The 14114-nt window shown below is 60.5% G+C and overlaps 1 protein-coding gene across 1 annotated transcript; it reads right to left on the bottom strand.

Moving 5' to 3' along the window:
* Positions 1-1860: 1860 nt before the first annotated feature.
* Positions 1861-6788, bottom strand: FADS6 (fatty acid desaturase 6). The gene is made up of 6 exons (XM_082775179.1): positions 6028-6788; positions 4863-5029; positions 4441-4621; positions 3688-3875; positions 3019-3198; positions 1861-2414 (listed from the first exon to the last, which is right to left on the bottom strand). The coding sequence occupies exons 1-6, from the start codon at positions 6407-6409 to the stop codon at positions 2265-2267; spliced, it is 1248 nt and encodes a 415-aa protein (XP_082631305.1). The 5' UTR covers positions 6410-6788; the 3' UTR covers positions 1861-2264.
* Between the last annotated feature and the right edge of the window lie 7326 nt (positions 6789-14114).

Raw genomic sequence — 14114 nt, 5'->3', positions numbered from 1 at the left:
CCCCGCTGCCCAATCAGGAGGCAGAACAGCCCCTCGATTTGCATAACCCCGCCCCCGCGGCCACCCGGAGCAGGAAGCGGGCAGGAGACCATAGAGAGGCGGGGAGGGAGGGGCCGTGCGGGGGCCGCTCTGGCCGGCGCTCTCTATGGGCCAGTCCTCCACGGTACCCGGTGGGGGGGTGAGCCCATCAGTGCCTGGGCTTTAATTGCGCTGGGTTAATTAATGCCCAGAGCGGTTTATTGCAAAGGACTCCTGGGGGAAGCGAGCCCAGAGAATGGTCCTTAAGCTATCCTCCTGCACTGCAGCAACCCGCAGGGGTGTCGAGGGGCTGGTGCTGGAGGCTCCCAGCTCCATCCTCCCAGGTGGTCCCTGCTTAAAAACAATTAAAATAGGGATAAAGCCCCTTTTATTGCATTTCATCCCCCATTACTGCATGTCAGAGCCCTCACAGGGCAGGGCAATGGGCTCCAGGGGCTGGGCAGAGGCAGGAGGGGTGCCAAGGGGGCAGGCACCAAGGGGGCATCTTAAAGCACTGGGGGCTGAGGGGACTCTGCAGCCCCAACCTGGCTTTAATAAAGGTGATAAAACCCCCCCGTGTCTTCTTTCACAGCCTTCAGACTTTGTTCCTGCAGCAAGGAGAGGTGTTTCCAGCAGCTTTAAGGCCCGTGCTTGCACTCCAGTGCCCCAAAATTAGCGGGGGCACGGCCCCCAGTGCACTGCCAGAGGGGCAAGGCCGGTGGTGTAATCCCACTGTCAGCATTATAAAATGTTATAATCTTATGTTAAAGATGTTAAAACCCAGAGCAAGGGGAGTCCCTCCAGGCAGAAAGCCAGGGGGCTCTGAGCACAGCTCCCCAGAAACCTCCCTTTTAGGCAGAAGCAATGAGTTTGTTTCGTCAACCTCTACCCAAGCTGCCACCGCTGACGGCGAATACAGGCACGTTGAAAGGTGCATTTCCCAAACCAGGCACCTCCTGCTGGATGAAGGCCCTCAGAGTTTGCCATTAGATGGCACTGCATCAAAACAGATCCCCCAAAACCCACTGTGCGCAGGGCTGGCGCTCCCAGCAATGCTTAAAAACCTTTTAGTACACCCCTCCTTGCTTCGGGGAGGAGAACGAGCATTTTCTGCCCACCCTGCTCCCTGCCAAGGGGGCTGAAAAGCTCAGAGGCCCACTTGATGCCAAAATGACCCAATCTGAACCAAAACCACCACTCAGGGAGCACTCACTCACCCCATTATTTTGGCACACGCAGCAGAACCTGGCTCTGCCACCCCCAGAGCCTCCCCCCCGCAGACCTCACAAAATGCACACTCCGGGATTTTTGCCCTTTGGCTGTTTCACAATGTTCTGGATCGATAAAACCGCACAGGAGAGGACACGGTGACCCCAGCACCAGCAGAGGGGCTGCTCCAGGGTGCCAGCATCCCCCGGGAAATCCTATTTCTGCCCCACAGGATTGGATCCAGGGACAGCTTGGCACAGCCCAGGGTTGGTGCCACCTCTTGTGCTGGTCCCAGTTTGACCAGTTGCCTTCTCTGCTTCACTCACCCCCACTGGGCTGAACTTTGTTATTGGGCTTGCAGGGTCGAGATAAGGGGAAAGGCAGTGCCAGCATCCTCCCCCCTGGCAGCGGCCCAGCAGGATGAGTCCAGGGGAACGTCTCCCAGACCCATGCAGGCTGGAAATCTGCCTGCCATCCTCCCGCTGAGCCCTGAAAAAGGCCTGGCAGGAGCCACAGCTGCCGCTGGGGTCCCCCAGAGCACCCCCATACAGACACCCCCTGGGCGAGGCAGCACCCCCACAGGATTTGCTCCAGAAAAAAAAAAAAAAGTGAAAATGAAACAAAGAAGATCCATGGCAAGACACCGAGGCTGATTTGTCAAATCCTTGTTCCTAGAGGGACTGCTCGCCCCCCAGCTCAGGTAAAGCACAGCAGCAGTGACAGCCCCTCGGGGGGGTCAGCAGAGCCCCCACCACGTCCCCAGCATCTTGCACAGCCCCCGGGTGTAGGAAGGGTGCCTGGGGGACACGGCCCTGCCCGGAGCACCCAGCCAGTGGTGGGGCTTGACTTTGCTTTCCCCAGGCGTGAAGGCAGAGCGGGTGAAGCTAAACCCTGGTTGTGAGCAGCTCTGGGATCCCAGGCCCCCCTCCAGGACCCCAGCATTGGCATGGTTTGTCCCTTTTCCTGGTGCAGCTACCCAAAAGCAAGCCCTCGGGGAGAGGCATCCCCCAGGGGACCCCCTCTGGCAGCCCCCTGCCTCACTGGATGCCCACCAGCTCCGTTATGGGGGGTGCGTGGACCATCAGCTCCTCGTACTGCCGCAGGAAGAGCCGCAGCCTGGCGCCGTAGGTGTCCTCGTTGTAGGGCAGCTGCTTCTCCCTCAGGTACCGGGACACGACGGGCTTGATCTGTAGGAGCACAGTCACCCCGGGCAGTGGTGCTGGTGCTTGCAGGTTTCCAGCCCAGCTCCCTGCCCACAAGACCCTGCACGTCCCCAAACAGGGCTGGAGAGGCAGAAGCCACGACCCTGCTGTGAAAATTAAAAGGAAGGCAGTATCCAGCTGCAGAAATGAGGGGAGTTCCCCTGGCCAAATGCCTCTGTAGGGTTAGGACAGACATCCTAAAGAGGCTTTTAATGAGGGCTGGCCCCACATGCTCCCCACATGCCCCCACGGTTATCAGCACACAGTGGGGTTGGCCCTACCCGCCCCATCAGCACAACCCTTGTGCCAGCGCTCCCTCCTCACGATTACTCCATTTTTTATCCATAATTAAGGTCAAAAAAGGTGTTTCAACAGACGGAGATCCCTGCTGGGGCAGCGCTCACACCCCAGTTTTAAAACACATCCCGTTCCTCGGGGCAACAGGGACAGGACCAAAAGGATCAGAGCCTGGCGTGGACTCTTGGTGAGGCTGATGACAACCCAGGCAGCACCCAAAACACATCCCAAACGAAGAGGCAGGAGCACCGGGAGGGTGCTGGAGGCCGGAGGAGGCTCGTGGTCAGCTCACCTTGAGGCACATGTTGTCGGACAGGCCGGGGAAGAGGTGGTGCTCCACGTGGCAGCTGATGAGCGAGTGGCCGAAGGTCCAGTCAAGCAGTGCGTTGCGGGGCAGGTTGAGCACGCCCTGGCTCATCAGGTGGATGCGTTTGGGCTTCCGATCGGCCGCGAACATGGGGAGGCCGATGTGCTGCAAGAGAGCTGGGGTGGGTCCCACAGCCTCCCCCTCCCAGGGAATGCGGCAGCTCTGGCCACACCGAGCTGAGGGTCAGCTCCCGACCCAAGTGCTGGGTCTGTCCCTGGGGTCACTGCATCCTGTGCTCTCCTCTCCAAGAGCAAAAACCACACACGGAGCCACCGAGGAGTCCCCCAAGGTGTAGCCCCCCCTCCCCAAACACCAACCCTTAAAGCCAGCCATCTGGAGGGACTGCACCACCTGCGCTGCATTCCCAAATGCAATCACACCAACCCCCCAAACCCGTAGGTCACCATGGAGGACATCACACAGCCCTTCCTTCCCTTCCTCCCCGACTCTCTCCCAGCCACATCCCTCTTACAACATCAGCATGAGGGAGCTTGCAGCCCAGGCTGCTCGCCTTTAGCTGACCACAAGAGGCGAGGCCGGGGCCGGGAGGGGGCTCCGGCACCCTTGGGACATCTCAGGGCTTGGGGTTTGTACCTGGAATATGTTGACGTGGATGTAGGGGTGTGCCAGGAGGGAGCGGGTGAGCAGCATGCAGAGCAGGGCCGACCACGGCGACTGGAAGCCCGAGGCGTGGAGCAGCAGCCAGTAGTGGCAGTAGAGACCCAGGGACATGCAGCACACGGTGCGTGCAGCCACCTTCAGCTCCACGTTCCTCAGCAAACCTGCGCCGGGAAGAAGAGGCAGCACGAGGTCATAGCCCATCCACTCTCCATTTCCCCTTCCTCTCCAAAATCCCCACAGAACTGCTCATTTTTGGGGTCTGGGATGCCCCCAGGGCAGGACCCCAGCAGTGGGGCAGGGGCTGGGTCATCACAGGGGGAGGTTGGATGCACCCTCATTTCCTATAACCTACCGAGGCACTGTCTGCATGTTTGCCATTGCCTTGAGCCATGTGTTCAGCCCGATGGCTGTGCTCCCAAAGCCTGCCAATATTTTCCTGGTCTCTTCTCCCTCAGCCATCCTTCGGCACTACCACTTCTGCCTCGCCTGCCCAAACTCATCGCATCCCAACCCCATATGCAGGCAGCAACACCGAGCTGCCAGACTGAACCTTTTACAACCAAATATCTGAATTAAAGTAGAACAAATCCGGGCACTTCAGCCTTTTGTAAGAGCTCTCAATGCTCGACCCAACAAAGAGGGCCTGGAGCATTTCTGAGCACCAGCAGCAAGGTGAGAGCCAGCTCACCCCGAGCAGGACCGGTGCCAGGGCGGCTGGGCACGTACCGAGGGCCACCAGGGGCGTTATGATGGGCACGGCGAGAGGTGCCACGAACATGTAGATGTAGCGGTTGAGGAAAGGGAGCTTCCAGGTGCTGGAATCCCCCAGGCCGATGACGTTGGTGTAGCCGTGGTGGAGCTTCACGTGGTTGTAGGTGGCTTGCTCAGCCGTGAAAGCTGAGCAGAGCTGGGGGAGAGGAGAAAGGAGAGGCGATGTCAGCAGACATGGACAAGGATCGGGCACCGTGGGTGATGCTTTTCACCCCACAGGCTCCAAACCAGGCTGAAATGAACTTTTAGAGCTGAGCACTGGGAACCACCCCCACCGTTCACCCTACTGCCTCCAGCAAAGCCCCGCAATCGGTGCTGGTGCTCAGCGGTACGGTGCCGATGGGGTTTTCGGGATCTGCCTCCCGCACCCCGCTCACCTCGATGAAGAAGACAGCCCACACTTTGCCCCATGACTTGGACTCTGTGAGGGCGTTGTGGCTGGCCAGGTGGCTGCCCTTCACGGACAGGGTGTGATGCACCACGCCGAGGGTGAGGATCCCGGCCAGGAACGGGACAGCCCGGGCTGAGCGCAGGCACAGGAACCCTGCAGAGAAACCCCCGGGGACCAGGGCTCAGCCACCAGCACATGCTGCAGCACTCCTCGCCTTCCTCCTCCCGTTGCTGCTCCAAAATGTGCTGACGGCTGCCCTGAGCCTGTTTTTCAGACGTAATTACAGGTATTTAAACTGCCCGAGCCAGTAGGGCTGACTCCACACCGCCCTTGGCGGCCAGGCTGCAGGTTCGGCCACTTCCAGCCCCAATGGCACTGGGTGCGCGCACCCCGCCCAGCCCCATCCCAGTAAGGTCCAGCCAGGAACCTGCAGCACCCAGACCCAGCTTTGGGCATGAGCCAGCCAAACCCCAGGACAGGCACGAGAGGGAAAACAAACTCCCCCCGAGAGCCATGGGTCTCTGCATCTCGTGGGTCAGACCTGCTGGCAATTTTATCCCGATATAATTTCCCAGACTCAGCCAGCAGAGGAAGGACAGGGTATTTCTGGGGGACAACACGGTTCTGCTGTATTTTCTGTAACCCCAGGTATTCAAAAACTAAATAGGCACCAGCCTCAGCTTCCTTCTGCTCTAGTAGAGCATTTTACGTGCTCGCATCCCCCTGGCACTGTCAGGTCCCAGTGGGGAACAGGGAGAGCTCAGCCCCCACCCTGTGGCCGCTCTGCTCCGTTCCTCCTCATGCCTGCTGCTGCCTGGGGGACGATGGAGAGGGCCCCCTCTGAAGGCCACCAGCACCCACAGGTAACACTGAGCACTCCCCTGCACCCACCACCACCCTCAGGGCACCCTCACCCCAGCCCCATGGGTTTCCCTGCCCGGCTGCTGGGCACCGCCAGGCGCCCACGACCCCACATCCCACCCCGTCACACCACACAGGGTAAAGGGTTGATCGCAGCTTTGTTACAGCTTAACAGCTGCTAATAGGCTTTCAGCAAAGTCCCCTGCCCTACACACCTCCGACATAACAGCAGCGAGGAGGCAGTGGGACCCCCAGACCCCCAGGCCCCCCAGGCTCGGGGGAGCTCCTACCTGCTGGGAGCGCGAGGAGGCTGCAGGCGAGGATGGAGGCGTCCACGCCGTGCCGCTCCCACCAGCTGCTGCTCTTCACCACCTTCTGCACCCGCTCCGAGAGCTCGGCCATGAGGGACTCCTCGCCCCCCAACACCCCAAACTGCTCCGGCTCCTTCCCTGCCGGCTGCAGCCCCCCTCCAGCATCTTCTCCCCGTCCGACGGCCGCATCCCCATCACCCAGGGCTGGTCCCAGCTGGGGTTCCTCTGCTGTCACCTCCATCCCGCTGCCATCCGGAGCTGTCCCATCCTCGTGGGGCTCCCCCCGTGTCCCCCCGAGGCCGGTGGCACCGCTGTTGTGCTGTCCCCTCCACCTCGCCACCTCCCCGTCCTCCAGCGGCATCGCCCTGCCAAGTACAGGCAACGCACACCCTGACAGCACCCGAGGCGAGGAATTAACACCCGGGAGGGGGCAGGAAAGCACCTGGAGCCCAGCCCGAAGCCTTCAGAGCCTCGACGGTGGCCTCGTCCCCTCCGCGTCACCCCCCCACCCCCAGCCTCCAGCGCCGAGGCCGGGCTCCGCAGCCCCGGCTGAAGGACACGGGAAGGGCGGGAGGGGGGGGGGGGAAGAGCAGAAAGCCACGATAATAATACAAATAAATAAAAGTAAGAAAAGCAAAAAGCCCCTCGGGGGAGCGGAGGCGCAGCCCCGTACTCACGGCTCCCCCCGGCGCTGCGCCCCGGTGCCGGGCGGCGGCGGCGGCTCGGGGAAGGGAGGAGCGGAGGAGAGCGGGGAGGAGGCTGGAGGCTGGATGCAGATGAGCAGCCGCAGAAATCCGCCCCCGATCCCCTATTCGGGAGCACCGAGGGCACCGGGAGAGGGAGGAGGGAACCAGACGGGAGGGGAAGGATGGGGAGGCAGCGGGGAGGCTGGAGGGAGGGGAGCCGGGAGGCAGGACCAGCCCCGAGGAGGCCAGGAGGAGGGTGTGGGGTAGGGGTTGTAGGGCTGGGATAGGGGTTGGGGGGTTGGGATAGGGGTTGTAGGGCTGGGATAGGGGTTTCTTTCCTCCGAGAGCAGGAGCCGTGCAGCCCAACCCGCCTGGGACAGCTCCAAGGGCAGGCTGTGGGATGGTGAAAGAGAGAGCGCACCCGTGGGGCTGAGCCCTGGCCCCACTTTGCGCCTCCTCTCCTACGCTGTTGTGAGTTTTGCAAGATTTTTTTTTTTTTTTTTTTTTGTAAGAATTCCCTCTCGTTACCATCTCTGCCTCCTGGTTAATCGAGCAGAAACAGCGCAGGACCGAGAGCTTTCGGGTCCTGTGCACAGCCCCTGCCTTTACAGCAGAAGGCTCTAAAAGCAACACTTCCCCACCGGGCACCGGATTTCTCCTTTTTTTTTGGTTACTTTTCCTAACCCAAACCTGAATCAGCTCAACCAAAAGGCACTGATTCACCTGATTCACCAAACCTCAGCTAACACCGACCCCCAGCAACTCCACACGCCAGGCTGGTTTGCTGCACCCCATGCTGGGGTTCCCCAGACACAAATCGGGACGGGCTCAGCACCTCCTGGAGCAGCAAATCCCTGCAGCGACTGGGAGGCAAACCTCACCCCAGCACCGTGCCAGTCCCTGAACCCTGGGGGACTCTCATCACACCCTGGAAAAGCAATAAATAAATAAAAAATTAAATAAATAAAATCGCACCTGCTGCCAAGGGCAGAGTGAGGGGGTGTTACACAGCTGCAGGGTCTTCTCTTCCGTTCCAGCAGCTCGTGTTAAGAAGGATCAGTTCCAGAGCCACGGGCACTAATAAAGAGAAATACCTGGAGCCGCAGCAAGCTGAAGGCCTGGCTGCAGCAGCCAAGTTCAGCAATTGGTTCCAACACACAGCTCGTTTGTCATCGCCAGCTCGTTAAGGAGGGAAGCCCAGGGCAAAGGAGAGCACCCACGGGTGGTGCTGAGCCAGGGGCGAGCACAGGAAGGTGGTGCTGGATGTGATGATGGGCTGGGGGACACCGCGGGGTCTGCTCATTATGGGATGCCTTCATTAACAGAGGGAGCAGAGAGCGGGACCCCTGCAGGGACACCACCAGGGGTGGTGGCAGTGAGGTGACGAGCCACAATCTGAGCTTGTCCTGCTGCTGCTTTTGGTGATTGCACAAGCTCGGGACGGGGCAGAACGGGTTCTGTGGCAATGGGGCAGGAGGAGACGGGGGAGGAGGCAGCAGAGCTGCTCAGCCTCATGTCCAAGCCCCAAATGAGTCAAGAGGATCCCACCGCAGCCAGGGGGAGCGTGCCCGTGTGCGTGGTCCTGGGACCAGGGGCCACGTCTGTGTGGGAGAACAAGCAGTGGGTGGGAAAAGATGCAGGAAAGGCAAAGTTTAGCCTCTGGGGGACAGTTTCCTTCTGCTTTTGCTTGAAGCTGCAGCCAAGGTGGGAGTTGTGGCCAGGGTGATGCTCGCAGGGGAGCAGCAGCCGTAAGGAGAGCCTGTGGGAGAGGACAACCAGAGAGACAACTTCCCAATGTCAGTGTGGGGCACACAAAAAGAGCAGGTTGGAAAACCCTTCCCTATGCTCCTGAGCCTCCCACAGGAGGAGCAGGAGGCCTGTAGCACTCATGGGGCAGCTTTTGGGTCCCCAAATAGCCAAGGGAGGGAGACAACCCAGGGCAGAGATGTCCCTGGTGCACCATCCCCAGCCGAGCTTCCCCAGGAGCAGAAAGGGGAACAGTAGGAGACAGAAACACCCAAAATGAGGCTTCTGGTCGCTGCTGGATATGTGCCTGTATAAACCACGGCACGGAGCAGGCTAGAGCCCTGCGAACCCAAGGGGAAGCAGAGCACCAAGCGGGGCTCAGCCCTGTGCCAAGGATGCTCAGCTGAGGCTGGGCTGGTTGGTACTCGGATTGGGTGGGCACCAGCACCCCGTGGGTACCCCAAAAAGCTCATAAATAACCCGAGAGATGCACAGGAGGAGGGAAATGAGCAGCTCCCAAATGGCACAGACCCCTGGCAGCCTCCCTTTCCTCCTTCCCAGGGAGCCAGGAGGTGGCCTGCCCCCAGTAAGGGCAGGGATTTTCAGCTAAGCACCAGCAGATTTGGGGTCGCAGCCCTAAATCTGCTTCTTTGCAAAGCTCTACTTTCCAAAGGAACGTAAACCTCCCACTTACCTCCAATTTTCCACCACTTGCAGGCCAAACCACGCAACCCTGCTGCCCCTAGCAAAACCACAGGGATGAAAGCAAAAGCTGATGACCCCTCCCGCCCCCCCCCCCCCCCCCAGAAACAAACACCTCCAATTTTGTAGGAAAATCACATCAAAGACTCACAAATCCCCCAGCACACAGCAGGGATCAGCGCAATCCTCAGCCGTGGAGGAGCGAGCTGCTCGCTGCCACCAGCCCCTCACAGCATGGGGGCCAGTGTGGGGTCCCATGAGCGCAGGGGGCAAAGCCTTTAGCCCCCAAAAAGTCCATTTCCAGCCCCAAACCCGTGAGCTGGTCAAAAACCTGCAGCATTTACACCTCAGGGAGGGAGGGGAGCAAACTCTACTTGGCGGTATCTTCATCCCTACAACCACCCACCCCACAGACCCTCCGCCTCCTCCTCCTCCTCCAAGGGATGAAGGAGCAGGGCAGCAGCACCACGGTGCCCCCCTCACAGACCACCACAGCCCCCATCACCCCCAGCTTGGCCTTCCCTGGGGACATCCCCTATTTAACACCTGGGTTTGGATGGGGTTTCCCCTCTTACTCCCAGGCTGCACCCATTTGGGTAATTGGTTTAATGAGGGATTAATTTCTGCCATCCTCTTCCCAGCAGGCAGAGGTTAAGCTCATCCCCTCCTCCTTTTGGGGCCTAACAGGTGCTCATGGAGGAGCAGCAGGCGGGTTCAGCACCTCACCCCAAACCTCACCCTGAGCCCCAACCCAAGCGAGGAGCTCCATCTGCAGGCAACGCCCAGCTTTGCCTCGGGGACCCCCAAAAGCTGCTCGGTGCCCCCGATATTTGGGGGATATTTGGGGGATATTTGGGGAGCGGGGCTGCAGTGCATCCTCCGGGCACCCCAAATCCTCCAGCCCCCGGGCTGCGGGGTGAGGAAATCATCAAGCAGTGGGTTGAAAAGCCTCAGGGCAGGCACCAGAGGGAGTCACAGCTCCACCGTACACCTGCCCCGATGGGCATTTCACCAAAATATTGATGCAAGAAGCTCCAAAAGGGCAAATACCCGAGCATTCCCGTGGCCGATCCCCGTCTCCCTTTGTCCCAGGGGATCCTCGTGTCCTTCAGCGCTGCGGGGCTGGGGAGATGCAGGATCTGTCCATGGCCATTTGGTCACCCCATGTGCTCCCAGCCCTGCTGGGACGTGGCGAGGCCGTGCTTTTAACTCAAACAACTTTCCTCCCTGCTGCTGTACCCGGCTGTTTGCAGGTAGCACTGAGGCAGCAGGATGATGGCAAGCACGAGACGCCGGCAGAGCAAGGACAAACCCGGCTGTAAACCACCAGAACCCATCCCTGCCCACACGCACCCCAAGTCCCTCCTGGAGACTTGGCACGTGCTCACCACCGGCCCTTCCAGCCACCGCCGGAATGTCCCGATACCGTCCCGGGACCGTGTTTTCATTTTTTTTTATATCAGCTGTGAATAAAGCAGCTGTCATCCACCCCCTGCTCCATCCCGGCTTAATTTCAAAAGCCTGGCTGGAGGTGTCAACTAATCACAGACTTCCTCCACTTAGCAGCTCAGGGCGCAGGTAATCATTAGGTTGTGTGCCTCCGCTCTTGCCCTGACCGAAACTGCTTGCCCCCACCCCTCGGTCCCTGGCGTCACCGCCTGGCAAGGTGTTACCCAACGCGGGGCTCGCTGCAGGATCCGTCCCGCTCCACGCAGCCGAGCCTCCCACCCCGCAGCTCTGCACGGGCACCGCTCTTTGCATCCCCTCCTGCACCCAAAAAGAGGGAAATTTGGGTCCCGGCAGGTGAGGAGGGCACCAAGCATGGCTCCAGCCCCGTTTGGTGGCCGAATATTGGGGGTGATGCAGCGGGGAGGTGGCCGCTGGTTGCCAGCACCAGGCTTTTTATTCACAGCACCACGACGCGCATCGGAGAGATGCGCTATGGTCCCCGGGAATTAAATACAGTTTTCATACACACAGCACTGCCCAGCCCCGGCCCCCTGCTCTGCCATGCCCTCCCGGTCCCCAGCCACCAGCAGGGCCACACACGTGTCCCCATGGCCAGGCGCTGAGCCCCACGGGCAGGTCCCCGGCACCAGCCGCCCACATGAAACTTTTACCACTTCGCACGGGCAGACACTCTCCGGGCTGCGTCCTCGGCCCTCTCTAGGAACAAGGGACGCTCCCAGCCTGCTGGCACCATGGCACGGGGAGGGACACGGGGCAGGATGGACCCTGTGGGGGTCCTGAGCCCACTGTGAAGCTTTCTGAGCCCAGCACGGCTCAGCACAGCCACACCGATGGCGGTGCCGCTCACCGAGTTTATTTTTCAAAGCCAGGCTTCCTGGGCAGCTCCACTGACGAGGAGGGACACAGGTGAGGAGAGCAGGGCACAGCCTGGCACCGAAATCCCGTTGCCTTTTCCTCCAGGAGTATCGGGACATGTCTGGCTGGGTTGTTGCGTTTGCCTGGGCTTAGGAAAACAGAGATAAGCCCTGAGGAGAACCTCTGCTCCGACTCGGTCACTGCTCATGAGACACCAAACAGGATCCTTACGGAAACCAGAAACACCTGCGAGATAAAAAGCTTTGTGCTCATTAAAAATACACCCCCAAAATCTGCCTCCTGATTGCAAAGCAGCCCTCACACAGCACCTACCCACCGGATAAAGGGCCGCACGATGCCGTCCCCACACCCGGGATGGGCACTGCCCTGTGCCGGGCGCAGCGGGGCTCGGTGCCTCGGTGCCACGCGGGGAGCACGAGGCCACCCGGGGCCAGGCGGGCAGAGGGGAAGGCAGGGCACGCGTGGCCGTGATGTAACCTGCCCCCGGGGCCCTCCCTGGAAGGGCGCGAGCCGCCCGGCCGGGGTGGGAAGCCGAGGCGCTGCGTCACTGCTGCGGGCTGCGGGCTTGGGTGGGAGCCAAAAGGCTGCCCGAACCGCGCCGGCCTCCAGGAACACGGCCAGCGTTGGCAGGTCTCGCGTGCTAGCAGCCTATTTCCCTGCTTCCAGACGCTGCAGGAAGGCGATGGTCAAGGCAGCGGGGCTGGGGAGAGGGTTTGCTGTCGGGTCCCTGCTCCCCCCGGCTGGGAACGGGCTCCAGCCACGTCCTCCCATGTCCCCAGTAGCCCTGGAGACACCTCCAGACAATACCCAGCGCGTCCTCCCTGCCTGTTCCCATCTCTTGCAAGAGGGAAAAGGGGCTGAGCTGCCCAAAACGCAGCACCCCGGGGAACAGCCCCCCATCTTTTGGGGCAGGGGCGACCCCCCGGAGCCGGCTGCGGGTGCCAGCGCACCGAGGGCAGGCTGTGTGTAACGCCGGCGCTCGGATGCACCTCGCCAGCCACAGGGATAACTCACGCACCACCTGGCAGCTATTTCATCAGCACGGCCAGACCCATAAAACCAGTTAGCTTGGAAAAACAGGGACTCTGCTTAATGACAGCTTTGGAGCCGCGGTGCTCCGGGTCCCAGTCCACTGCGGGAACATCTGGCAGAGCCCACGGGAGGTGCGGAGCAGCCCCAGCCAGGAGCAGGGGGCGAAGCAGGCGTCCCCCAGGCACAGCGAGCTGGCATTTTGCAGGCTCCTAAGAAGATGCAAACACCACAAAAGCTGCTAAATTCTGCAAGGGGGGGTTGCAGAGCTACAAAGTCTCCCCAGCCCCGCTTCTCTGGCTTTCCCCCGTCCCTTAGGGCTGATCCGGGCATGTGCAAGGTGCTGCTCAGTGATCACAGTCCGAGGATTGGGAGCCACCCTGACCCGGGCAACATTTTATTTCTGATGTTATTTCTGATGTTATTTCTGATGTTATTTCTGACTTTATTTCTGATTTTGTTTCTGGCTTTGGCCAGGCCTGGCTGGGATCGGGGTCAGCTGCAGCCGCCGTGCCCCAGTGCCTGCCTGCGGGAGGGCAAAGTGGGGCAAAGCGAGAGAGGGAGGAGGCCATGGAAAAAAAAAAAATAATAATAATATATAGGGGTTAGAATAGAAACCAGGTTACGGCTAAACTGTGGGTGGCGGGAGCTGTCGTGGCAGGTAGAGGTGGCTGCTGTGCCAGCCCAGGGGACCGGGACCTCATGGCCCAGGGGACCGCTGTCCTCACGGCACAGCTGGAACCTGCCTGTGCTGAAGCCCTTAAATTTTGAGGGTCCTTGGGCTGGAGGGTACAGGGGGAGTGGGGTCTCAGGGACATGGCTAGGTGTGAAATGGCCAGAAGCTCAGCCCTAAATCGAGCCCTTCAGCCGGCGGGGTGCAGGACCGCCGTGCCCAAGAGCTGCTGCTGGCACAGGGGCAGCTGGATGGAGCCTCGGCGGAAACGGAGAATCAAATAGCAGCTCTGCGGGGGCAAAAGAGAAAATAAAATAAATAAAAAGCAGATTTGCTTTTTCCTCCTTTCTTCCTGAAAGGGAAAAAAAGAACAATCAACAATGAGCCAAGCCCGGCACGACGCAGATAAGCCTGACCTCCCACGGCGTGGCGGTGGGACCGGCGTCAGCGGGCGGTTGGCACAGCAGGAGGCTGCCCCAATGCAGGCAGCGGGCTCACGAGGAGCCACCAGCAGCGCCAGCCCCAAGGAGCCCACGGGTGGCCAGAGCTGCTCCACGTCCCCGCTGGGCTGCGGCCAGTTGGAGCCAGGCACGGCCACGGCAAGGAGCTGATAGTGGGATTTCCAGATAACGGGGTTCTGGGAATGGCCACGGTGCCCGGCACAAGCCCTGTTCCTGAGAAGGACGTCGCCTTCCCGCACGGTGAAGGTGATGCCCTTGGGAAGGGGGGTGGCTTGTCGGGAGAGCAGTGAGTAAGGCTCGGGCTCTGTTGGGAAAAGGGGAGAAACTGGTGCCCGGGGAGATGATGGGAAGTCTTTGAGAACCCAGCATTCAGCCTGCGCATGGACCCACAGCTTCCTGAGCCCACGGATCGCGCTGGGGAAA

The sequence above is a fragment of the Aythya marila genome, assembly GCF_965140915.1.
Source record: "Aythya marila genome assembly, chromosome: 18".
Taxonomy (NCBI): Eukaryota; Metazoa; Chordata; class Aves; order Anseriformes; family Anatidae; genus Aythya; species Aythya marila.
The sequence above is the reverse complement of the archived record's forward strand: the minus strand, read 5'-3'. Positions and strand labels throughout refer to the sequence as shown.

Excerpts from the sequence above, each read along its gene's own strand:
- FADS6 (XM_082775179.1), bottom strand. The coding sequence starts at position 6,409 with ATGCCGCTGGAGGACGGGGAGGTGGCGAGGTGGAGGGGACAGCACAAC. Across the intron at positions 3,199-3,687 it reads TCCACGTCAACATATTCCAG|CACATCGGCCTCCCCATGTT; the intron begins GTACAAACCCCA and ends GCTCTCTTGCAG. Across the intron at positions 2,415-3,018 it reads CCGACAACATGTGCCTCAAG|ATCAAGCCCGTCGTGTCCCG; the intron begins GTGAGCTGACCA and ends GTGCTCCTACAG.